Genomic DNA, 26585 nt, shown 5'->3' on the forward strand with positions numbered 1-26585 from the left:
AAAAAAAAAAAAAGAAAACACACAAGAAAATCTTCAGGACCCAGGACTAAGCAGAGTTCTTAGACAACACCAAGCACCTGATCCATAAAATTAAAAAAGAAAATAAAAAGCTCATTTGGGCCTTATCGAAATAAAAAAACTTAGGCCGGGTTTGGTGGCTCATCCCAGCACTTTGGGAGGCTGAGGCAGGAGGATCACTTTAGCCCAGGAGTTCACGACCAGCCTGGCCAACATGGTGAAACGCTGTCTCTACTAAAAATACAAAAATTAGCTGGGTGGGTGTTGCATACCTGTAATCCCAGCTTCTTGGGAGGCTGTGGCATGAGAATCGCTTGAGCCTGGGAGGCGGAAGTTGCAGTGAGCCAAGATGGCACCACTGCACTCCAGCCTGGGCAACAGAGCAAGACTCCATCTCAAATAAATAAATAAAAAATAAAAAACTTTTGTTCTGTGAAAGACCCTGTAAAAATGACAAAAAGACAAACTAAAGGCTGGGAGGAAATATTCGCAAATCGCATATCTGACAAAGGACTTGTATTTAGAATATCCAAAGAACTCTCAGACACTGAACAACATTGCATCCAGTTAGAAGACGCGCAAAAGGCACGCACAGGCAGTTCACTGAGGAGGATATGCGGTTGGCAAATAAGACACGAAAAGGCGTTCAACATCGTTAGCCATTAGCAACATGCAAATTAAAATCACAATGAGACATCACTGCACACCTATCAAAATAGCTAAAATGAAACACAGTGACAACGCCAAATGGTGATGAGGATGTGGAGACCCGGATCACTCACACTCTGCTGGTGGGAATGTAAAATGATACAGACACTCTGGAAAACAGTTTGGCAGTTCCTTTTAAAACTAAAAATGGATTTACCATACGGTAAGCAATTGTACTCCTGGGCATTTATCCCAGAGAAATGAAAACTTATTTTCATGCAGAAACCTGTATGCTTGAATGTACATGTTCACCGCATGAATATTTATAATAGCCAAAACTCGGAAACTACCCAAATTGTCTTTTTTTTTTTTTTTTTTTTTAAGATAGTCTCGCCTTGTTGCCCAGGCTGGAGTGCAATAGTGTGATTTCAGTTTGCTGCAACCTCTGCCTCCCAGGTTCAAGCGATTCTCTTGCCTCAGCCTTCCGAGTAGCTGGGATTATAGGCATGTGCCACCGTGCCTGGCTAATTTTTTGTATCTTTAGTAGAGACGGAGTTTTACCATGTTGGCCAGGCTGGCCTTGAACTCCTGATCTTGTGATCCACAAGCTTTGGCCCAAATGTCTTTCTTTTTAATTTTTTTATTATTTTTTATTTTAATTTATTTATTAGTTATTTATTTTTTTTTTAAAGATAAGAGACGGGGTTTCACCATATTAGCCAGGCTGGTCTCAAACCCCTGACCTTGTGATCCGCCCACTTCGGCCTCCCAAAGTGCTGGGATTACAGGCGTGAGCCACCGCGTTTGGCCTAAATTTTTAACGTTTTAAAAAATTTTAGCTGAGCGTGGTGGCTCACGCCTGTAATCCCAGCGTTTTGGGAGGCTGAGGGTGGGCAAATCACCTGAGGTCAGGAGTTCAAGACCAGCCTGGCCAACATGGTGAACATGTCTCTACCAAAAACACAAAAATTAGCCTGGCATGATGGTTCATGCCCATAATCCCAGCTACTCAGGAGGCTGAGGCAGGAGAATCACTTGAACCTGGAGCAGAGATTGTGCCACTGCACTCTAGCCGGGGCAACAGAGCAAGACTCCGTCTCAAAAAAGAAAATTATTTCAACCCAGGAGCATAGATTCAAAGTGTGCTGAATATGCCCTCCCTCAAATGTCTTTTCATGGGTGAGCGGTTAAACTGTGGTATATCCAGACCATGGAATAAACAGCATAATAAATGAGACTTGCAACAATGTGGATGAACCTTAAGGATATTCTGCTAAGTGAAAAAGACAACCTCTAAAGGATACATATGTCTGATTCCTTTTATCTAACATTCACGAAATAATAATTAAAGAGACAGGCTGGGTGCAGTGGCTCATGCCTGTAATGCCAGCACTGTGGGATGCCCACGTGGGAGGATGGCTTGAAGCAAGGACTTCAAGATCAGTCTGGGCAACACAGCGAGACCTCGTCTCTATGAAAGAAAAGAAAAATTGGCTGGGTGTGGTGGTGCATGCCTGTAGTCCTAGCACTTGCAGGGCTGAGGTGGAAGGATTGCCTGAGTCCAGGAGAGGGAGGCCTCAGTGAGCTATGATCGTGCCATTGCACTCCAGCCTGGCTGACAGAGTGAGGCTCTGTCTCCAAAAAAAAAGAGCCTCAGAACAGATGAATGGTGAATGGCTGCCAGGGTTAGGAATGGGAGGAGGAGACGGGTGTGGCTATGAAAGGGTAGCATGAGGCACCTCGTGATGGTTACACAAGACTCCACATGTGATAAAACTGCACAGAGCTACAGACACACACACAGAAATGCGTGCATGTATAACTGGTGAATTCTGAATAAGCCGTAGGCCTGTACCCACGTCAACCTCTTGCTCTGATATTGCGTCACAATCATACAAGACATTAACAACAGGGAAGGCTGCGTGAAGGGGTCACAAGTCCTCCCTGTATGTTTTTTTGACAACTTCCTGTGACTCAATAATTATTAAAAATAATAATAATAATAATAATAATAAAGGGAGATACCAAGACCTTAGAGGGGAAAAAATAGCTCCCAAGAGCTTTTCGTAACACCACTGCCACCTCCTTTGTTACTGGTGAGTTGCTCTGACTGCCTTTTCTAACCTTAGCCCCTGCTGTCGCCTGGGTGCCCCCACACCCCATGTTCACATACCAGTTTCCTCTCTGATTCACCTGCATTTCACGGCGTCCTGTTGTTCACAACTGTGGCCTTTTCTCTGTCTGGAATGGCCTTTTCCCTCCTCTCTGTGGCAAACTCCTGTTAGTCCCTTAAAGTTCTGTTCAGATACCACCTCCTCCAGGCAGCCAGCCTAGATCTCCAGGGCTGGGCCGTGTTCCCTCCTCCTCTGTTAGAGTGCTCATTAGAGCACTTTCCACCACAGTCAGCAAGGCCTGACTACAGAACTCCTGGTAACCAAGTATCTCAAATATTCCTCCTGGCACGCAGAAAGCTCTAGAGACCCTTTGTGGAATGAAAGCTGAATGGCGGCTACTGGAAAAAGAAATAGTGGGTATGTTTCCCCAATTTAACAAGAGGCCGAGAATTTGACAATGGATGAGTGTGGCAACTCTCAGAGCATGGTCCCTGGTGTAGCACCCCGAACCTACCAAGTCAGAAATTCAAGGCTCAGGCCCAGTATTTTAACAAGTCCTCCTCTGGGTGATTCCAATGCCTGCTAAAGATTGAGAACCACTGGTTTAGTGGCCTGATTCCTGGTCTTAAGGCAGGTGGGTTTTTTTTTTTTTGAGAGGGAGTCTCACTCTGTCACCGAGGCTGAAGTGCAGTGGCGCACTGTTGGCTCACTGCAGCCTCTGCCTCCCAGGTTCAAGTGATTCTCCCGTCTCAGCCTCCCAAATAGCTGGGATTACGGGCCATGCCACCACGCCCAGCTAATTTTTGTATTTTTAGTACAGACGGAGTTTCACCATGCTGGCCAGGATGGTCTTGATCTCTTGACCCTGTGATCCGCCCACCTCAGCCTCCCGAAGTTCTGGGATTACAAGCGTGAGCCACCGCGCCCGGCCAGTGGCTTCATTTTAACAAACCTGCATACTCCATCCTTTCATCCAATATATACCAAAGATGAACCACGTGTCAGACCCTGTGCTATGAGACGGGAGGCCTTGGAGAGCACGCTTACTCTCTCTCTCTGTGTCTCTCTCTCGCCCTCTCACAGGTGCACACACATGCACGTGTGCAAGCACACACACTTAGCTGGCTAATAAGGATGGTGAATGCTTAAGGCCATGGTCAGAAAATACACAGGGAACTGGGGGGCAGTGACTTGCCTCAAGAGGGAGGTCCAGGGAAGGGTTCTGGAGGGAGTACAGGAGCTCGAGTTGGTGGGATGGGGGGGAGTGTGTGTGAGGAGTGTGAATCATGTCCAGGCCAAGGCAAGAATACAGTCAAGGTTCTGAAATACAGTCCCTCAAGGAAGCTGGGAGTGGCCGTGTGGCTGATACGTGGCACTGCAGGAGGCTCAGAAGGTACCAGGGGCCCTCGTGGCCACAGGGAGGGGGCCAAAGCTGTGCCATAAGGGCTCTGGAGTGGTGACAGGGTTTGGAACAGGAGACAGGAATGGTCAGATATAGAAAGATCTGGCAGGGTGCGCTGGCTCACACCTGTAATCCTAGCACTTTGGGAGGCCGAGGCAGGTGGATCACTTGAGGCCAGGAATTCAAGACCAGACTGGTCAACAGGGTGAAACTCCATCTCTACTAAAAATACAAAAATTAGCTGGGCATGGGGACGGGAGCCTGTAATCCCAGCTACTAGGGAGCCTGAGGCAGGAGAATCGCTTGAAACTGGGAGGTGGAGATTGCAGTGAGCCGAGATCGCGCCACTGCACACCAGCCTGGGCGACAGAGTGGTCTCAAAAAAAAAAGGCAGAGGAAGAGCCCTCTGGCTGCTGAGCAGAGCGGGGACCAGAGGAGGTGAGATGAAGGCTGGAAACCCACTGTGGTGGCCTGGGCAAGACAGCAGGGAAAAGAGGAGGGGTGGGTGACAGAGATGCTCAGGAGGTGGACTGCAGGGAGGAGGAGGAAGGGGACATTCAAAGGATGAGGCCCACGGCTCAGGCCCAAGGACTGGGATTGGTGTGGCTGCCCCTGAACCAGAATCCTGGAAGCGGAGGAAAAACAGAGGGCACCAGGGCTGAAGGCAGCTGGGCAATCAGCTTAGCTGGAGCCAGAGCCTAAAGGGCCTTGAATGCCAAGTTTACCCTGAGGGCACTGGGGAGCCACGGAGGGTTTGGGGAGATCTCTCAGGCTGCCAGCTTGCAGATGGACCCACGGGGGCAGAAGGGAAACCTGAAATATTTTGAAAACTGGGTAATGCTGGCAGCGTGGTCCAAGGGGCTTAGGGCTGGAGAGTTAGGTGCGTGGTCGTGGTGGATGGTGGAAGCTCTTGCCTGAGCCATGACACAGGCGTCAAGAGAACAGCAATCAAAATTCTGCTGCAAGGAAAGCCAACAATGGGTCCTGCCCAGCCCAGTTTAGCTCTAAAACATGAGACAACCACCCCATGGGGCTCCTTTGAAGACCTTTGGGGATCCAGAAACCCCCAAAATGGCAAATAAAATTGTGGGGGTGTGCATTTTCTGGGGAAGAAGGAGCCACAGCTTTTATCAGATCCCTTAACATGAAAAGAATGGAGAGAGGCTGACCTTTCTGGGGATGGCTTGTATCTCACGTAGGTGGCCGAGCCGGGGGTGGAGAAGCTCCCAGAAGGCTGTCGGTAGGGAGGGACTCTGTCGGCCCCTGCTGGTGATACTGTGTAAGGGGTTTCTGGGAAGCTGACTGGCCTGGAAGGAGACAGGGGAGGAAGGAGTCAGGGGTGAGTGGGAGGGTACCCTTGCCCTGAGAGGACAGATTTATGGACAGACAGACAGATCTTCCCCCGTCAAGCCACATCCCTTCTGCTATCCACCGCTTAGGATGAAGGGGAGGATGCTGAGCATAGGGCGAGAGAAGCCGGATGCCCCTGGGCTCCCTCTTCCCGGAGCCACTGCAGCCACCCCAGCCCACAGCTTCTGCAGTGTAACAGAGGCTGCCCAAGACCGTTCTCGCCTCCCCTCACCTGGGGACAAGATGTCCCTCTGCGAGTTGGATTCCTTCATTTTTTGGAAAATTTTTTTTATCTTTTAATATATAGTATCTTCAAAAGACTGTCTGTAAGTTATATTTGTCATCATCATAAAACTCCCTGAAGCTTCCACCCAACCCCAGGACTAGAATGGTGGTGATAACATCTACCCATGGGCTTCCCCACTTCCCATTTCCCTGCCTCCTCCAAAAAGAAATCACGGCTGGGCATGGTGGCTCACGCCTGTAATCCCAGCACTTTGGAAGGCCAAGGTGGGTGAATCATGAGGTCAGGAGCTCGAGACCAGCCTGGCCAACATGGTTAAATCCCGTCTCTACTAAAAATACAAAAAAATTAGCCCGGCGTGGTGGCAGGTGCCTGTAGTCCCAGCTACTTGGGAGGATGAGGCAGGAGAATCGCTTGAACTTGGGAGGCAGAGGTTGCAATGAGCCGAGACCGTGCCACAGCACTCCAGCCTGGGCAACAGGGTGAGACTCTGTCTCAAAAAAGAATTCACTGTCCTAAATTTTGTGATTATCAGTCTCTTCACCTTAAAAAAAAAGTTTTAATTTTGTATCTTTTTCCGAGATGAGGTATTGCTCAGTCTGGAGCGCAGTAGTGCAATCACAGCTCACTGCAGCCTGGAACTCCTGGCTCAAGCCATCCTCCCACTTCAGCCTCTTGGGCAGCTGGGACCACAGGCGTGCATCATGCCTGGCTCATTTGTGATAAATGTTTTTTTTACAGAGCCAGGGTTCTACTATGTTGCCCAAGCTGGTCTCTAACTCCTGGCCTCAAGCAATGCTCCTGCCTTGACCTCTCAAAATGTTGGGATTATAGGCGTGAGCCACTGTGTCCAGCCTAAAAAAGCAGTTTTAATTTAATTTAATTGTCTACTTAGTATAGTGGATTTCCAACTCAGATGCTGAGCTCCCCAGCATTGGGTCCTCAAACAAGAGCCCCACAGTGAAAGCTGAAGGGAAGGAGGGAGGGACGAACAACAGAGACAGAAGCATAAGAAGGAAGGTCGAAAGCCTGAGGCGAGGAAGAGGATGGAGGAAAATAGCGTGGAGAGGGAGGGTCGGAGGACAGGTTCGGTCAGCTGGGGGTTGGGCAGTATTCGTCCCCCCACCCCCCACCAAAGTGCTTACCTCTTGCTGTGCAGTGGCTGGGACTCCCGGAAGGGGACCATGGGGGTCTGCTTCGGGGGCCGGCTCAGGGACTGGGCGTGGCCAGGGGTGGTGGGAGTGGTCCACTTGGAGGCTGGTAGAGAGTTATGGGATGCAGGCCCACTCCATTGCCAGGGAGCATTGCTGCGGTAGGGGGGCCGGCCCCCAGGAGTGATGCTTTCCTGCTCTGTCTTGGGCTCCGAGGTATTCATGTCATAGGTCTCCGGCCAACCCCTGGGGAGAAAAACTGCGTCACTCAGAAAGGCCCCAGCCCACCAGCACGTGGGCCTGCTGTCTAGGCTGGGTTTTCCTGGCCCAATATGAACCAGGATGACCTATTTTTTTTTTTTTTTTTGAGACAGAATCTCACTCTGTCACCCAGGGTGGAGTACAGTGGCATGATCTCGGCTCATTGCAACCTCTGCCTCCTGGGTTCAAGAATTCTCGTGCCTCAGCCTCCTGAATAAGCGGCACCATACCTGGCTAATTTTTGTACTTTTAGTAGAGAAGGAGTTTCACCACCTTGGCCAGGCTGGTCTTGAACTCCTGATCTTAGGTGATCCACCCATCTCAGCCTCCCAAAGTCCTGGGATAATAGGCATGAGCCTCTGTACCTGGCCAGGTATGGCCTATTTTAAAAGTTGAGTGAATACCCCTTAAAATGGTCTGAAACTTACCAGCCCAGTCTTCAACCAGGACAGGACCCAAGACAGGGGCTCTGACTGCCTGGTCCTTTCCACCTCATCTCCTCTCCCCTCCTCCCACTCTCTCTGTTCCCTCCCCTCGCTTCTACCTGACCCAGGCCACACGTCTGCTTGTGTCCTCCATGGACCTGCCTGGCCCCCCTTGGCGGTACTCGGGGCCAGAAAAGCAGATGTCCTCAGAATCAAAGGACAGTATCTGCCTTGTTCCAAAGACTCTTAAAGGCAGCTGGAAGAGAAGGTGACCTACTTTGCAGGGTGGTTTAAAAAAAAAAAAAAAAGCCATGAAATCCACAATCTTGAAATAGATGCAGAGAGGCCTGTGACTCCCCCTAGACCAGGCTGGCACCTGCACCGGGGTACTCCTGGCTTGAGGTGGGGAGATCTGCCGGCGGGGCTGGCATTCTCCACTGCCACTGCAGTGCTGCATGGGAGGGGCCCCAAGCCCGAGGATGAGGCCGGGGCAGTGCTCGGAAAATCTACCTCCCGGCAGCTGTGAGAGCTGAGCTCAGATGAGCCTTCAGCCTGGAAGCTCCCATGCCCCCATCGAGCTGATCCTCTGAGGGTCTCCTGAGTTTCCTGGAGCCACCCGGTTCAAGGCCACCCAGCAAAAGATCTGGTAGATATGGTGGTTCAGAGGCTGCTATGGTCTGGATGTGGGTTCCCCCAGTAGTCATGTGTTGGAAACTTAACCCCCAATGCCACTGTTGGGAGGTGGAGCCTGGTGGGAGGAGCTCAGGGCCCAGCCCTCATGAATGGATGAATGCTGCTATAAAAAGGGCTTGCGGGAGTAGGTTCTCTGCGCTTCTGCTGTGTGTGGACATGGTGTTCCTCTCCTCCAGAGGTCACAGTGTTCAAGGCACCATCTTGGAAGCAGAAAGACCAGGCCCTATCCTGCCAATGACTAGATCTTGAACTTGCAGCCCCCAGAACTGTGAGAAATGTATTTCTGTTCTTTATAAGTTATTCCATCTCGTATTCTGTCATCACAGCACAAAACAGACTAAGGCAGAGGTGGATGCGCTCTGGCACCCAGGGCCTAACACACCACCCCTCAGTAGCATCAGGGCTGGAGCCAACACGCAGCAGTGTCTTCTGGCTGTCTCTGGATTGGCAGCTGCCAATATCTTACCAGGCACCAGGTGAGGAACAATAACAACATGAATGTTTAACAGAGCCTGCAGACATGCCAGGCCCAGGCAGAGGTGGGAACATGTACCATCGCTGTCCCCAGGCAGGGCACACCTGCCATTCCTGCCTGCCTGGTGTCTCTCCCCACACCCCCTCTCCTGATAACAGGTCTTTGTTAATATGGGCTCTGGGTGGGGCTGATCCCACTTATTGGCTCCAGGTATGAGTATGTGACCCAGGCCCGACCAATCAGAAGCTTTCTCCAAGCCCCCACCCCGACACAATGACTAGTACAGAACTGTCATGTGCTCTAAGCACGGCCAGCAAGAGATAATGAGTATTAATCCTGGAACTGTTTTTGTTTGTTTTTTTGAGATGGAGTCTTGCCCTGTTGCTCAGGCTGGAGTGCAATGGTGAGATCTCGGCTCACTGCAACCTCTACCTCCCAGGTTCAAGTGATTCTCGTGTCTTAGGCTCCTGAGTAGCTAGGACTATAGGGTTGCCCCACTACACCCAGCTACTTTTTGTATTTTTCATAGAGATGGCATTTCGCCATGTTGCCCAGGCTGGTCTCAAACTCCTACTGACCTCAAGTGATCCACCCTCCTTGGCCTCCCAAAGTGCTGGGATTACAGGCGTGAGCCACCGCACCCAGCCCCCCCCTCTTTTTTTTTTGAGACAGAGTGTTGTTCTGTCACCCAGGCTGGAGTGCAGTGGCTCGTTCTCTAGGTTTGAGCGATCCTCCTGCCTCAGCCTCCTGAGTAGCTGGAATTACAGGCATGTGCCTGGCTAATTTTTGTATTTTTAGTAGAGACAGGGTTTCACCACATTAGCCAGGCTGGTCTCGAACTCCTGACCTCGGGTGATCAGCCCACTTTGGCCTCTCAAAGTGCTAGGATTATAAGTGTGAGCCACTACGCCCTATTCTGGAACTGTTTTTGAAAACCATTAGGGAAAAAAATCTATTTCCACTGGGGCTGCTGGGCTGAGGGGACTTATGTTCAGAGCTATGGGAGTCGGGGTAGGAGACTGCCTGAGAATGACAGTAAGCGTGGAGGTAAAGAGGGGATAGAGGCTCCTGGGAGGGTGTCTGAGTCCCTGGATATGGCTTATGGCTGGGCTAAATGCTGTCCCATCTCCTAGTCTTGTTGGGTATGTGAGCCAGTGAAGACTCTCTTTTGCTGCGCCATGTTTATGTTTCAGCCTGTTCTGTTGCTGGTACCCAGAGTCTTGATCAGTACATCACCTTTTAGAGATAAATAAACTGAGGCACAGAGAAGTTAAATAAACCGTCCGAGGTCAAACAGCCAGTAAGAAGTAGAAGTTGGATTTAAATATTAGTACATTGACTCCAAAGCCCACAACTTTAACCTAACCACTAGGACAATGGCCCCACCACACAGTGGTTTGGGAGCCAGTGGGTAGACTACTTAGGTCCTTGACTTTTCCTTTAGTTATTTAAAAAAAAAAAAAAAAATTTTTTTTTTTTTTTGAGACGGAGTCTGGCTCCTGTCACTCAGGCTGGAGGGCTGTGGCATGATCTCAGTTCACCGCAACCTCCGCTTCCTGGGTTCAAGCAATTCTCATGCCTCAGCCTCCTGAGTAGCTGGGACTACAGGCACCTGCCACCATGCCTAGCTAATTTTTGTATTTTCAGCAGAGAAGGGATTTTGTCATGTTGGTCAGATTGCTCTCGAACTCCTGACCTAAGGTGATCCACCCACCTCAGCCTCCAAAGTGCTGGGATTACAGACATGAGCCACCGTGCCTGGCCTTTTCCCTTAGGTACTGACGGCTTCATCTTGGGCTAAGAGCTCTTAGGTATGACCTCAAAGAGGGAAACGTAGCTGGGCAGTCCCAGCTATGCAGACAGCTCAGTCTGAGATGGGAGGATCACTTGAGCCCAGGAGTTAAAGGCAAGCCTGGGCAACATAGCAAGATCCAAAAAAACAAAACAAAACAAAACAAAAACTAAATTATAACAATAATTAAAAGACAAAAAGGGGAAAATATTATTCAATCACTTTGAAGGCAGCATGGTCTGGGGAGAGTGACTCATACCTATAATCTCAGCACTTTGGGAAGCCGAGACAAGAGGATCACTTGAACCCAGGAGTCCTAGACCCCGTCTCTTAAAAAAGAAATAAAAAAAGATTAGCTGGGTGTGGTGGCATGTGCCTTGTAATCCCAGCTACTTGGGAGGCTGAGGCAGGAAAATAGTTTGAACCAGGGAGTCAGAGGTTGCCGTGAGCCAAGATCGTGCCACTGCACTCCATCCTGGCAACAGAGTAAGACTGTGTCAAAAAAAAAAAAAAAAAAAAAAAAAAAAAAAAAAAAAGAAAAAAAAAGAAGGCAGCATGGAGTGGTAGAGAGCCAGGGCTCCAGGGCCATATGGCTGGCTCAGATCCTAGCCCTTTCTTCATCTACATGAGTGTGGGTGAGGAATTCTCTCCTCAGAGCCTCAGTTTCCTAATCTGTAAGATGGGGCTGGTTGTAAACATGCTCTGAGCGTTAGCAGAGTCTGCACATGCCAAGTGCTTAGCAAATCGGAGCTGATGCAGTTGCCTCCTTGGGCAGATTCTGTCCTCCCTAAGGACAGTCTGCCTGGTTTTCCCACAGACAGAAGCAAAACCCTCGCTTCCACTTTCTGAAATACAATCAAACCCACCTTGGGGCTCTGGAAAAGATTCTGCCCCAGCTCCTCTCGCCTCCTGCCTTCCACAGTGATCTGAAAATGACCAGCCTCTAAATCACAAGTGCTCAGCAAATAACGAAGATTCCTGGGCCCCACCCCAGATTACATGCATCAGAATCCCCGCTGAGGCAGGGCCCAAGGATCTGCATTTGACTGAGCTGCCTGTGAGGATGCTGACACACAATAACATTTGAGAAGCCATGCTTAAAAATTTTTTTTTTTTTTTAAGACAAAGTCTTGCTCTGTCACACTGGCTGGAGTGCAATTGTGCGATCTTGGCTCACTACAACCTCCACCTCCCGGGTTCAAGTGATTCTTCTGCCTCAGCCTCCCAAGTAGCTGAGATTACAGAAGTCCACCGACCACACCCTGCTAATTTTTGTATTTTTAGTAGAGATGGGGTTTCACCATGTGGTTCAGGCTGGTTTTGAACTCCTGACCTAAGGTGATCCGCCCACCTTGACCTCCCAAAGTGCTGGGATTACGGCCATGAGCCCCTGAACTGGCCAATATATTGTTAATTGGGGATAGAAAAATTAAAAAAAAAAAGCAAGATACTATACAGAGGTATAAAGTGCTAGTCTTTGTATTACGATTTTATTTTATTTATTTAATTTTTTTGAGAGAGTCTCACTGTTACCCAGGCTGGAACGCAGTGGTGCAATCACGGCTCACTGCATCCTTGACCTATCCGGCTCAAGTGATCCTCCCACCGCTACCTCCCAAGTAGCTGGGACCACAGACATGTGCCACCATGCCTGGAGAATTAAAAAAAAATTTTTTTTTGTAGAGACAGGGTCTCCCTATGTTGCCTAGGCTAGTCTCGAACTCCTGGGCTTGAGTGATCCGTCCACCTGAGCCTCCCAAAGTGCTAGGATCATAGGCATGAGCCACTGCGCTTGGACTTTATTACTATTTTAAATATTTGCTTTCCTGCATAAGATATTTCTGAAAGAAGGCATGAGAAACTGGGAGCAGTGGTTGCTTCCGGTAGGTGAAACTGGAGGATGGGGGTAGGAGACAGGGATGCCCTGTTACATCATTTTAATCCTTAAAAACAACTGTGCTCCAGCCATTGCACTCCAGCCAGGGCGACAAACAAACAAAACACACACACACAGAAACTCCAGCCTTGTGGCCTGGGAGTAGGAGGAAGAGGCCGTGCATTCTCCTCAGTGTCTGAGAGCATGGGGTTGGCGTGCATCCATGAGGCCTGGCTGGTGGCAGCGAGGGCCCTTCTGTCCCATTCTCACTGTTCCCCTCAGAACTCACTGCAACAGACATTTGAGCCAGGGATGGCATCAAGAGGCTGGAGAGCCCAGAGCTGGGGTTATCAGCTCTGCAAATGAGGTCAGCCACACACCTCTGCATTTGAAGAACAACAAAAACCACCCAAGTCCCAACCCACGCCTGTTTCAGCAGCCGCAGTGTAAAGGGAGCAGGAGGTTAAGTCCTCCTCCTGAACAGGGCAGGGAGAAGAACTCGCCTGACTGGTTGCACTCTCCCTGGCCCTGTCCTCCCAAAGCTGGAGAATCCCAGACTTTTCTTTGCGTTTTAGTTTGTCCCTACCTGCATGTTTGGGGTGAGAGTCATGCGACGGGTGGGCTGGCTTGTCCCGGGCACACGTGGGAGTGTGTGGAGAGGGTGCATGTCCTTCCCAGAGGAGCACAGCCACCAGGGCACTCGCTTGTGGGGTTATCTGGCCTTGACTTGCCCCTGCAGAGATCTGAGCAGGTGTGGCTGGGCCCTGGCTCCAAGCAGAGGAGGAAGGTGGCAGGGGAAGAGGGCTGGGACCAGGAGACACCTGGGGTGTGACCAGAGTCCTGAGGCTGAGCCACTGGGGGTGTGTGGGTAGAGGTGGCCACACCCTCAGGCTCAGGGTTTGGGCCTGCCCAGAGCAAGCACGACTCAGGAAGGTGAGGGTGGGGAACCCACCTGCATGCCTGTGTATTAACAGCTCGTGATGGCTTTCAGAGGCCGCAGAGTATCATGGAGACAGGCTGACCTGGATTTGTATTCTGCTTTGCTGCTTACTAGCTGTGCAACTCTGCAAAGGGACTTGTTTGCTCTGGGCCTCAGTTTTCTCATCTGTAAAGTGGAGATCACACCAGCCCTGGTGTGAGCCCAGCAAAGTCGTATGTGAATATGGCACTCATCATCACCCCAGTTTGTGTCCTCCCCTTGGCTCAATCTGATGCAGCCGCACAGGCCCTCTTTCTGGTCTGTCACCCAGCCGACGGCCTTTGCTCTCACTTTCAGGCCTTCCTGGACCACCACGTCCATGTGGGTTATGTGCCCTTCACAGTCCTCACATCCAGTATCTCAGCTCTAGTGTCTCTCGAGCGCCCCCTATAAGCCAAGTACTATCCCCATGGGCTTTTTTTTTTTTTTTTTTTTTTTTTTTGAGAAAGCTTGAGTGCAGAGGTGTGATTATAGCTCACTGCAGGCTCAACCCTGAGTAGCTGAGCCTACGTGCATGTGCCATCACAACTAGCTAATTTTTAAAAATTTGGGCTGGGCGTGGTGGCTCACGCCTGTAATCCCAGCACTTTGGGAGGCTGAGGTGGGCAGATCACATGAGTTCAGGAGTTCAAGATCAGCCTGGCCAACATGGTGAAACCCCGTCTCTACTAAAAATACAAAAATTAGCCAGGTGTGGTGGTGCATGCATGCCTGTAGTTCCAGCTACTCGGGAGGTTGAGACACAAGAATCGTTTGAACCCAGGAAGCAGAGCTTGCGGTGAGCTGAGATCATGCCACTGTACTACAGTCTGGGAAACAAGAACGAAACTCTGTCTCAAAAAAAAAAAAAAGTGTTGAGGTCTTGCTACGTTGCCTAGGCTGGTCTTGAACTCCTGGGCTCAGGTGATCCTCCTGCCTAAGTCTCCGAAAGTGCTGAGAGCCACCAGCACTCTACAGGCATGAGCCACTCACTGGGTCTGGCCTGTCTTGTGTGCTTTACAAGTTGGAACTCCTTCAACTTCACAAACGCTCTCATTTTACAAATGAGGAAACGCAGGCACAGGGTGGTGAGGCTACTTCCCTAGGGTCGCAGGTAACATGAGGAAGAGCTGGGATTCAAATCAAGACAGCCTCGCTGCAGAGCCTAGCTCCCCCTCTGTAATCTGAAATCATCTCATTCATTTACTTGTGTACTGTTTGTCTCCCCTGGCCCACTCGGACCTCACTCCATGAGGCCAAGGCCTCGGCTGTCCTCTGTGCACTGTTTCCAGATGGGAACATGGTGGGTCTCTCTCACTGGTCACTTCTGGAGGTTGCTAGGGACCAACTCATTATTCTGAAAACTGTATTTATCTTGCCTTCCTTGAACAAATTATACCTCAGGGTAACTAAACAGTTACTGAAGGAAAAGCTCTTTTTAGAAGCATTCCAGCCAATACATGAACACGGCGCTTGTCTGCATCTGCAGTCTGTCATGAAATGATGGATCTAGGCAATGTCTAGCAGTGGCTGCTAGGCCATGAGTCAGGGCTGAAGGGGACATGTGGCGATAGCCAGGGGCTGCCGTCTGAAGCTTCTGCTCACCCTTAGCATCACTTGCAGAGGGACATGAGACACACAGTGCCTTCTCATAGATGCAAACCTAGGAGTGCTGTGGCTGAAAGACATCCAACTGGTGCCTGAGCAAGCTGCCATCTTTGACTCTAGTTTACAGAAAATCCCAGTGGTGGAGCAACAGGCTAACGGACACCATGGGGAGGCCACCAGCTAAAGTCAGGAAAAGGAAGCTCTAAGGACAGGTGACCTGGTTTCTTTCCAAAATTAACTGCAAGGAAAAGGCCAGGCGTGGTGGCTCACGCCTGTAATCTCAGCACTTTGGGAGGCTGAGGCAGGTGGATCATGAGGTCAGGAGTTCAAGACCATCTTGGCCAAGATGGTAAAACCCCATCTCTACTAAAAATACAAAAATTAGCCAGGTGTGGTGGTATACACCTGTAATCCCAGCTGCTCGGGAGGCTGAGGCAGAGAAGTGCTTAAACCTGGGAGGCGGAGGTTGTAGTGAGCCAAGATTGTGTCACTGTCCTCCAGCCTGAGCAACAGAGCAAGCTCTAGCTCAAAAAAAAAAAAAAAGAAAGAAAGAAAGAAAGAAATTACTGTTAAGGTGATTAACATGAGCCAGGTAAGGTGGCTCATGCGTGTAACTCTAGCGCTTTGGGAGGCTGAGGCAGGCAGATAACTTGAGGTCAGGAGTTCGAGACCAGCCTACGCAACATGGTGAAACCCTATCTCTACCAAAAAATACAAAAATTAGCTGGGTATAGCAGCACATATCTGTAGTCCCAGCTACTGCTGAGACTGAGGCAGGAGAATCACTTGAACCTGGGAGGCGGAGGCTGCACTGAGCCAAGATGGTGCCACTGCACTCTAGCCTGGGTGGCAGAAGTCAGGAATTCAAGACCAGCCTGGGCAACATGGTGAAACTCCGACTCTACTAAAAATACAAAAAATTAGCCTATAGTCCTATAGGCTATAGTCCCAACTACTTGGTACCTATAGTCCCAACTACTTGGGAGTCTGAAGCAAGAGAATCACTTGAACCCGGGAGGTGGAGTTTTCAGTGAGCTGAGATCCTGCCACCGTACTCCAGCCTGGGCAACAGAAACAAAAGAAGTAAGTCACCTACCACACCTACCAGCTTCCCACTGGGCCTGGAATAAAACCCAAACTGCTCCATGGCCCATGAAGCCCACACCATCTGCCCAGTCACCTCTCTGTTCTTTGCTCTTAGCTCTCACTCCTGCTCGCTTTGCTCCAGACACATGGGCCTCCCTGCACTCCAGGAACGCGCCACCCATGTACACTGGGGAGGCCATGTACACTGGGGAGGCTGTGCCCTGCCCAGCTCCCGTCTGGAGCCTGCTGGCCAGAAAACCGCATGGCTGCCTCCCTGCGGAGCCTCACGGAGCCTTCTCTGCCCACAATCGCGCTGTAGCCCCTTCGTTACCCTGATTTAATTTCCTTCTGAGACTTCGCACTACCTGATCCTATATGACACACATACTTCTTCACTGCCTGTCTCTCCCTGTAGAACACAAACTACAAGGGATCAGGCACTTTGCTGTAGTCACTTTGAACACAGCTTGCACGTAGTAGGGGCTCAATAAACACATTCTGAACAAATGAATGAAATGTGGTGTGCCCGCAGGCAGGTGACTGTTAACACTGTGTGCTTCGTGCAGAAAACAGGAAGAATGATGCTCTCCCTCACAGGGCGGCCACGGAGATGACATGGGCTCATGCCTGTACGAAGGAATAAACCAGTAACTGGCTTACAGTAAGCGCTCTGTAGATGCGCCCTCTCTCTCCTGTTACTGTTGCCGCTATGCCTGCTGAGAAGGGCCTACCTATCCCGTCCTCTATTGGGACGTCAAATGACAGTGCCAGGGAGGCCTCAGGCCAGCACTCTGGGAGCTGCCACCCACCACCTGGATGAAAGGTGAAGGTCCTTACCTCCGGGGCGTGCCGTCCTCAAAAGGCGGGATGATGACCACCTTCACGGTGACAGAGGTGCGCAGTAGGTCAATCATCTGGTCGTGGGTCAGTGTGACCACGGCCACCTTGCAGATCTCCACCAGTCGGCTGCCCTGCCGGAGGCCAGCCTGCCAGGCAAACCCGTAGTCCTCGACCTCGGCCACTGTGCCGTCGTACTTCACGTGGAAGCCCAGCTGCCCAAGCCCGTTCCGCCGCAGCGTCATGTCCACCGTCTCCCAGCCATTGGTCATCACCTGCAGGCAACGGGCAGCATTGAGCCTCAGAAGCTGTATGCATCAGCTTCTCTGGAAGACCCCCCGGTCAGATTCCCCACTTTGAGGCTGAAAACCTGCCATCTCCAACCTTCTTGGGCAATGGCAGGGGACCTGCAGGGGGAACATGCACCTGGTCCCAGCCTGGCTTCCTGATTTCTGGGGGGGAAATGTGGATATGTGACTCTGTGGCTTACAACCTTGCAGAGACCATGGCAGTCATGAGCTATGACCCTGACCTTCCTCCTTCCTAGGGTCTAGTGGAACTGCACTTCTTGGCTCCCTTGTGGTTGGATGGGGCCCTGGGACTTGTTTTGGCCCATGAGTTGAGAGTGGTACTGGTATCTCCTCTGGGCTGAGGTATTTGTTTATTTATTTATTTTTGAGACAAAGTCTCGATCTGTTGCCCAGGCTAGAGTGCAGTAGTGCAATCTCAGCTCACTGCAACATCTGCCTCCTAGGATCAAGTGATTCTCCTGCCTCAGCCTCCTGAGTAGCTGGAATTATAGGCATATACTACCACGCCTAGCTAACTTTTGTATTTTTAACAGGGACGGGTTTCACCATGTTGGCCAGGCTGGTCTCAAGCTCCTGACCTCAGGTGATTCACCCACCTCAGCCTCCCAAAGTGCTAGGATTACAGGCATGAGCCACTGCATCCGGCCTTATTTTATTTATTTATTGAGGCAGAGTTTGTTTATTTATTTATTTATTTATTGGGGCAGAGTTTCGCTCTTGTTACTTAGGCTGGAGTGCAATGGCACGATCTTGGCTCACTGCAATGTCTGCCGCTTGGGTGCAAGCAATTCTCCTGCCTCAGCCTCCTGAGTAGCTGTGGTTACTATGATGCCTAGGCTTGTCTCAAACTCCTGGCCTCAAGAGATCCTCCTACCTCTGCACTTTTTATTCTTTCCCATCTTATTACTATAGCAAAACCCTCAGGAAGGGGATCAGTGCCTTTATAAGAGGCCCAACGTGGTGGCTCATGCCTGTAATCCCAGCTACTTGGGAGGCTGAGGCAGGAGACTTGTTTGAATCTGGGAGGCGGAGGCTGCAGTGAGCCGAGGCTGCACCACTGCACTCCAGCCTGGGGAAAGGGGCCCTCACCAGATACTGAACCTGCTGGTTCCTTTATCTTGGACTTCCTGGCCTCCAGAACTGTGAATAAATACATTTGTCTTGCTCATAAGCTACCTGTCTAAGGTATTTTATAATATTCAGGCTAAATGGACTAAGACATGTAACCTTTAATACTGTTGTAACTCAGGCTGAGTGCAGTGCCTCACGTCTGTAATCTCAGAACTCTGGGAGGCCACGGCAGGAGGACTGCTTAAGCCCAGGAGTTCAAGATGAGCCTAAGCAACATAGCAAGACCTTGTCTCTTCAAAAAAAAAAAAAAAAAAAAAAAAAAATTAGCTGAGCATGGTGGCATATGCTTGTAGTCTCAGCTCCACACAGCTACATGGGAGGCTGAGGTGGGAGGCTGGCTTAAGCCCAGGAGACTGACGCTGCAGTGAGCTAGGACTGTGCCACTGCACTTCAGCCTGGGTGACAGAGTAAGACCTTGTCTCTAAAAATTAAAGTTAAGGGTGCAGTGGCTCACACCTGTAATTCTAGCACTTTGGGAGGATGAGGCAGGCAGATCACGAGGTCAGGAGTTCGAGACTAGCCTGGCCAACATGGTGAAACCCTGTTTCTACTAAATGCACAAAAAATTAGTGGGGCATGGTGGCAGACGCCTGAAATCACAGCTACTCAGACTTGGGAGGCTGAGGCAGGAGAATCGCTTGACCCCAGGTGGCAGAGGTTGCAGTGAGCCAAGATCGCGCCATTGCACTCCAGTCTGGACGATAGGGCAAGACTCTGTCTCAAAACAAATAAATATTAAAGTTAAAAATAAAAAAAATTACGTCTCTGTGATTGATTTTATAGCCTATTCATGGGTGGCAATGTGTTCATTTGACAGTAAGGAATTATTGTTAATTTTTTATTTTATGTATGATGACAAGATAGTTATGTTTTAAGAGTTTGTAACTTTTAGAAATAAATACTGAAAAGTTTATGGATGAATGGTAGGGTGTCTAGGATTTGCTTCAAAATAATTGGGAAAGAGAATGTACCCGGCCAAGACTGGGGTTCTTAAACGGTTCCCTCTGCCTTAGTGTATGCTTGCAACTTTCTATAATTAAAAAATAGAATTGGGCCGGACGCGATGGCTCATGCCTGCAATCCCAGCACTGTGGGAGGCTGAGGCAGGTGAACCAGCTAAGGTCAGGAGTTCCAGACCAGCCTGGCCAACATGGTGAAATCCCATCTCTACTAAAAAAATAAAAAATTAGCCGGGTGTGGTGGCGCACACCTGTAATCCCAGTTCCTCAGGAGGCTGAGGCAGGAGAATTGCTTGCACCCAGGACTTGGAGGCTGCAGTGAGCTGAGATCGCAACAATGCACTCCAGCCTGGGAGACAGAGTGAGACTCCATCTCAAAAATAAATAAAATAAAATTGGTTTGAAAGGAAAGGTGCTGCTCAGTGCCTCAAAAGACAATGCTGTGGCTAGATTCGTCCTAGCCCATGATTTTGCTCTGGGAGTCAAAATTCTTCCCTTTGAAGCTGTCCCTCTTGTGTCCAAGGAGTTTGGCTGTGGGTTATAAAGCAAAGTCCTGTGTGTCTGTGCCCACAACCAATTAGGCCACACCAGCCCTCAGAATCCTGGGCTGTTCTCCTTGGAAGGCCCAACCTTTCATACAGTCCAGTGAGAGAGCAGGCAACAGCTCAACAAACACTGCTGTGGCAAGGCCTGCCAACACCGTTTGTTTGCCATTCCCGCCCCCGCCCCCCACCGCCTTTCAGTAATTAGGCCCAGGCTCCTCTGTAAAACAGAGTTTTGATGGGCACGTGGCCATCTAGTTGGGGACCACATTTCTCTGCTTCCTTTGTAGCTAGGTATGACATATGACTCAGTTTTGGCCAACAGGATATGAAGTGATGAAACGTCTACCCCTTGTTCTTTCTTCTTCTTCTTTTTTTTTTTTTTTTTTTTTAAAGAGACAGAGTTTTGCTTTTGTCACCCAGGCTAGAGTGCAGTGGCCCGATCTCGGCTCACTGCAACCTCCGCCTCCCGGGTTCAAGTGATTCTCCTGCCTCAGCCTCCTGAGTAGCTGGGATTACAGGCGCCAGTCACCACGCTCAGCTAATTTTTATATTTTTAGTAGAGACAGAGTTTTACCATGTTGGCCAGGCTGATCTCGAACTCCTGACCTCAGGTGATCTACCTGCCTCGGCCTCCCAAAGTGTTGGGATTACAGGCATGAGCCACTGCACCTGACTTTTTTTTTTTTAAATAGAGATGGGGTCTCACTCTGTTGCCCAGGCTAGTCTTGAACTCCTGATCTCAAGCAATCCTCCCAGCTCGGCCTCCCAAACCTCTGGGATTCAAGCATGAGATACTGCACCCAGCCAAAATCCTCTAAATCAGGGGTGTCCCATCTTTTGGCTTCCCTGGGCCACATTGGAAGAACTGTCTTGGGGCCGGGCATGGTGGCTCACATCTCTAGTCCCAGCACTTTGAGAGGCTGAGGCCAGTGGATTGAGGCCAGGAGTTTGAGACCAGCCTGGCCAACACAGCGAAACTGTCTCTACCAAAAATACAAAAATGAGCCAGGCGTGGTGTTGCATGCCTGTAATCCAAGCTACTTGGTAGGCTGAGGCCTAAGAATCACTTGAACCTGGGAGGCTAAGGTTGCAGTGAGCCGAGATCGTGCCACTGCACTCCAGACTGGGCAACAGAGTGAGACTCTGTCTCAAAGAAAAGAAAAATTGTCTTGGGCCACACATAAAACACTAATGATAGCTGATAAGCTAAAACACACACACACACACAAAACTAATAATGTCATAATATTTTAAGACATTATGAGTTTATAAACTCAGTTTATGAATTTGTGTTAGGTGCCATTCAGAACTGTCTTGGGCTGTGGGCTGGACAAGCTTGCTCTGAATGCTAAACTTTTGTAACTAATTAAATATGTCGGGGACTGTATCCAACCCGTGGATTTGAGACCTTCTCCTTGTCTGACTTAACACTCTCTGATACGTTCTCCTGGTACCCTCCACACCCCCCTTTTAAGCTCTTGGCACTTTTAATTGCGTATTTAATACCTGTCCCAGACAGGAGCCCCATGAAAGTAGGCCTGGGCGTGTTATGGTCACCACTATGTCCCAGCACTGCCCAGGCCAAGGCCAGGAACATAACAACACTCATTCAATTAGCAGAAAATGGGATACGCTTGAACCCAGGAGGTGGAGGTTGCAGTAAGCGGAGATCACACCAATGCATTCCAGCCTGGACACAGAGAGAGACTCCATCTCAAAAAGAAAAAAAAACAAAACCACACACACAAAATAACAAATGATGGGACACCATTAGTTGGAGAAGTCTGGGGCAGTCGAGTCAGCTGCTGGGGAGAGTCTGGAATCTGCTCCCTGTGGGCCCTTCACAAAGAGAGGGACTTGCTGTCATGAGTCACTCAAGAAGGGCCTGCCCCTTCATGGGAGATGGCTTCTGTCACCATTCCCTGGCCCACTGGTTCCCCAGCAGGCTCTGGGGCGTTGAGATTGGTGGTGGGTTGGGGGTATCGCTGTGGAAATGCGCTCGAAAAGGATTCTACCAACAGTAGGCACGGGGGTGGGTGTGGGACAGAGTGGCACAGTGAGGATGTGGGTAAAACATGTCACCTGGCATGGTGTCTGGCATGGTGCCTGCTCAAGAAACGCGAGCTGCTGTCAAGATTAGGGGAGGTGGAGTAGCCTAGTGTTTAAGAACCCAGGCTCGGTCGGATGTGGTGGCTCACACCTGGAATCCCAGCACTTTGGGAGATCAAGGTGGGTAGATCTCGAGGCCAGGAGTTTAAGACCAGGTTGGCCAACGTGGCAAAACCCTATCTCTACTAAAAATGAAAAAATTAGCCAAGTGTGGTAGAGTGTGCCTGTAATCCCAGCTACTTGGGAGGCTGTGGCAGGAGACTCGCTTGAACTTGGGAGGTGGAGGCTGCAGTGAGCTGAGATGTCACTACTGCATTCCAGCGTGGGTGACAGAGCAAGACTGTCTCAAAACAACAACAACAACAAAACCCAAAGGCTCTTTAGGGTCTGGGCAAGTCCAGGTCTCTGTGGGCCTCAGTTTCCTCATCTGTGAAGTAAGGAAGAGAACGGTATCTACCTCAAGGTGCTGAGCAGGGTCTGACGCACAGCTGGCGCCCATTCGACGCTCGCTACTGCAGCCTCTGCAGGGTAGGGTGCATTCGTGCCCACGCTTGGGTCCTGCTCACTCAGCAGCTACTGTGCACCAGATGCTGGCCTAGGTGCTGAGGACACAGCAGCGAACAGATAACACACAGTGCACGGCAGACGGTGGTGAAGTAGGCAAAGCAGGGGAGTGTGCTCCAAGCCAGTGTGTGGGGGGGTGTAATCTTAGATAACAAGGACCCACTGACAAGGTGACATGTGACCAAAGGCTTGTAGGAGGAAAGGGAGTGAGCCATGTGGTTATCAGAGAAGTGTTCCAGCGAGAGGCACAGATGGTAAAAAGGCCCTGAGGCTGGACGCCTCCCCAGCATGCACATGAAATCCCAGAGGTCTGCATAGCTGGGGCAGAAAGCAGCAGTGAGATGAGGTCAGAGAAGTCAACAGGAAGCCAGATCACACCAGGCCTCTAGAGTTTCTGTAAGGCCCCAGCCTTTAACCTACAGTGACCTGAGGGTTTACAGCAGAAAGGTGATGTGATCAGATTGCTCTCACTACCATGTTGAGAACAAGCCACAGAGAAGCAAGGGTAGGGGCAAGAGGAACCAGAAAGGACACCACTGCAAATGTCTGGGAGATGCCAGCGTGGCTTGCACCAGGGTGCGGGCTGTGGGAGGGGGGAAGGTGGCTGGTGTCTGCCTACGGAAGTGGAGCTGATGAATGTGGGCATGAAGGAGAATGGAGCCCAGGCTGATGCCAAGGCTGTGACATCAGCAAATAGAGGGATGGACTTGACTTTTGTTTTTTTTTCCCTAAAACCTTACTTGTGTAGAGGACTTCTGTTTTACGAACTCAGGAAACCTCTGAGAGGGGTGGGGAGGAACACAGGAGTTTGCTTTTGTTTGTTTGTTTGAGATGGAGACTTGCTCTGTCGCCCAGGCTGGCATCCAGTAGGGCTCACTCTCAGCTCACTGCAACCTCTGCCTCTTGGGTTCAAGCAATTCTCCTCCCTCAGCCTCCCAAGTAGCTGGGATTACAGGCATATGCCACCATGCCCGGCTAATTTTTATATTTTTAGCAGAGACAGGGTTTCACCATACTGGCCAGGCTGGTCTCAAACTCCTGACCTGAAATGATCTGCCCACTTCAGCCTCCCAAAGTGCTGGGATTATAGCCGTCAGTCACTACATCTGGCCACTTTTTAATTTTTTTTTTTTTGAGTCAGGGTCTTGCTCTATTGCCAAGGCTGGAGTGCAGGTGTGATCACAGCTCACTGCAGCCTCAAACTCCTGGGGTCAGACAATCATCCCACTCAGCCTCCTGATCAGTTGAGACCACAAGTGTGCACCACCATGCCTGGCTAATTTATTTTTAATTTTTTTTTTTTTTTTTTTTTTTAGAAATGGGGTCTCACTATGTTGCCCAGGCTAGTCTGAAACTCCTGGGCTCAAGCAATCCTCCCTCTGGCCTCTCAAAAGTGTTGGGATTATAGGCATAAGCCACTGCAAAATGATTCTTGTTCCTGCTTTTCAGGTGAAGAAACTGAGTCACAAAGCAGCTAAATAACTTGGCTCAAGGTCATGCAGCTGGTAAGCAGCAGTGCTGGGACTTGAAGCCAGGTCTTCTGACACTAGAGCTTGTGCTCTGAACTGCTGTATTATATGCTATCTCTATTTAGCATGCATGGCACGCCATTCTGCTAAGCCCACTGCAGAGGCAATCACTGACCACAGTGCTCTTTCTTGTGGAGCTTAGATGTGGCCTGAATACTTCTCAGCACAATGCTTCAGGCAGACAGCAACTAAGGTGTCACCAATCTGCCACTCTTGGTTTGTCCATGAGGAGTTTAGGGGAAGATTTCTACCTAGACTGTGAGTCTTTGTCTTTTAATAGGGTAAATTAAGTCGTTCACATTTATTGTGATTACTAACATGGAACTTATTCCTGTCGAATAATTTTATGTTCCTTTGTGCTTTCTTGTATTTTTTCCCTCCTCTTATCGCTGCCCTGTCCTTTAACAATTTGAACATTTTTCATCCTATTTCAATTATTTTAGAAAGTACTCTTATACTTTTTTTTTTTTTTTTTTAGACAGGGTCTCATTCTGTTGCCCAGGCTGGAGTGCAGTGGGGTGATCTCAGCTCACTGCAGCCTCAACCTCTTGGGCTCAAACAATCCTCCCACCTCAGCCTCTTGAGTAGCTGGGACCACAGGCATGCACCACCACACTTTGCTAATTTTCTTGTTTTTTTTTTTTGTTTTTGTTTTGTTTTTTGTAGACAAGGTCTCACTATGGTTACCCAGGTTGGTCTGGAATCCCTGGGCTCAAGCAATCCACGTGCCTCAGCCTCCTAAAGCGCTGGGATTGCAGGCATGAGTTACAGTGCCCAGCTTACATTTTTAACCTAAACTTAAACTTTCTATCAATGTCCAAGATTAATAAATGTCTCCTGTCCTTCCAAGGTAATAGCACAAAAAGCCTCAGATCCCTGGCACAAACCTTCCAGAGGAAGGACCTAGCTGCAGAATCCACATGATGTCTGGTGTGTCTGTGACAACTGTGATTCTCTTGGGGCCAGTGAATGTCTTAGCCCAACTGACTGGGCTAGGGAAGTATTTCAGTGGTTCCTGAGACTGAAACCATACCAACCGCTGCCCCATCGCTGGGCTCTCTCCCTTACCTTCAGTCTCTGCACAATCTCCCTTATGTCCTCCACAGAGCCCTCTGCTGCCTGTAAGAAGATGTGGTCCCCTCGCCCATAGAAGATTTTGAGTGTGGAGGAGTCTGGGGTCCAGCCAATGACATCCCCGCAGTAGCAGTTGAACACCACCTCCTTGGTGCGCAGGTCCAGGAGCACCACAAACTCATTGGAAATTCCCAAAATGCAGTCAATATCCACCCCCTGGGCGTAGTCCTGAGCTACCACCCTCCAGGCGATGGCCCCCGCGCTGTGCTGCTCAGCGCCGGCCCGTGCTTTTGTCTTTTCCTTCTTCTTGGAGGTCAGGGAGATGAGGTTGAATTTGCCTGTGGAGTCAATGGGGGTGTTGGAGACACAGTTTTCAGCCAGGTCCTTGAGATACTCCTGGCGGGTCCTGGTGGCCATGGTGTGGAACTTGTCGGACTTGTGTGCGGCATTCTCGGCGTTAATCACCTTGGCCAGCAAGAAGTCTCTGAAGACATCAGATTTGCGGAATGTGGTTCCGCTGGGGATGGGGGGGCCGAAAGGAGGAGCGTCTTTGGATCGGGTCACAGCCATACTGTGGAAGGAGAGATTATTTAGACAGTGGGAAGAAATGTACTCAGACACTTTAGAAAGAAAATCTTTGATCAAAAAATAGGCATAGAGTTTTGTTTGTTTTGTTCAATGGAGACAGGTCTCACTCTGCCACCCAGGCTGGAGTGCAGTGCTATAATCACAGCACACTGCAGCTTTGACCTCCTGGCCTCAAGCAATCCTTCTGCCTCAGCCTCCCAAGTAGCTAAGACCGTAAGCTCACACCACTATGCCCAGCCAATTTTGTTTATTTTTTGTAGAGACGAGGTCTCGAACTCCTGGGCTCAAGCCATCCTACCTCCTGGACTTCCCAAAGAGTTGGGATTACAGGTGTGAGTCACCACACCTTGTCAAACAGTTTCCTTCTGAAGAATGAAAGTCCACATCTAATTAGTAAGTTGCTGGCTAACCAGATTAGAAATCTAATAAAATGTGGGCCAGGCGAGGTGGCTCACACCTATAATCCCAACACTGGGAGGCTGAGGCAGGTGGATCACCTGAGGTCAGGAGTTCTAGACCAGCTTGACCAAAATGGTGAAACCCCATCTCTACTAAAAATACAAAAACTAGCCAGGCATGGTGGTGGGTGCCTGCAGTTCCAGCTACTTGGGAGGCTGAGACAGGAGAATTGCTTAAACTCGAAAGGTGGAGATTTCAGTTAGCCAATATGGTGCCACTGCACTCCAGCCTGGGTGACAGAGCAAGACTCCATCTCAAAAAAAGAGGTCTCAGGGCACAAACACATATTCTATAAAGCAGATGTTTGAACATCCTCTGACATCGAAGGGTAATTCCCCAAGGACTGTCCAACTTCAGGTATTCTTTTTTTTTTTTTTT

General features: G+C 49.8%; 1 protein-coding gene across 3 annotated transcripts in view; it reads right to left on the minus strand.

Annotated features, from left to right (window-relative positions):
- Nucleotides 1–26585, minus strand: part of SIPA1L3 (signal induced proliferation associated 1 like 3) — a 293992-nt gene that overhangs the window by 61929 nt on the left and 205478 nt on the right. For all 3 annotated transcript variants that reach the window (XM_017506624.2, XM_017506623.2, XM_037730739.1), the window contains 4 exons: nt 25155–25731; nt 16939–17213; nt 6922–7173; nt 5352–5489 (listed from right to left, as the gene is read on the minus strand). In XM_017506624.2, the coding sequence (XP_017362113.1) occupies nt 5352–5489; nt 6922–7173; nt 16939–17213; nt 25155–25731 (1242 nt within the window). The remainder of the gene's footprint in view (nt 1–5351; nt 5490–6921; nt 7174–16938; nt 17214–25154; nt 25732–26585) is intronic.

The sequence above is a fragment of the Cebus imitator genome, unplaced genomic scaffold (assembly GCF_001604975.1).
Source record: "Cebus imitator isolate Cc_AM_T3 unplaced genomic scaffold, Cebus_imitator-1.0 Scaffold356, whole genome shotgun sequence".
Classification (NCBI taxonomy): domain Eukaryota; kingdom Metazoa; phylum Chordata; class Mammalia; order Primates; family Cebidae; genus Cebus; species Cebus imitator.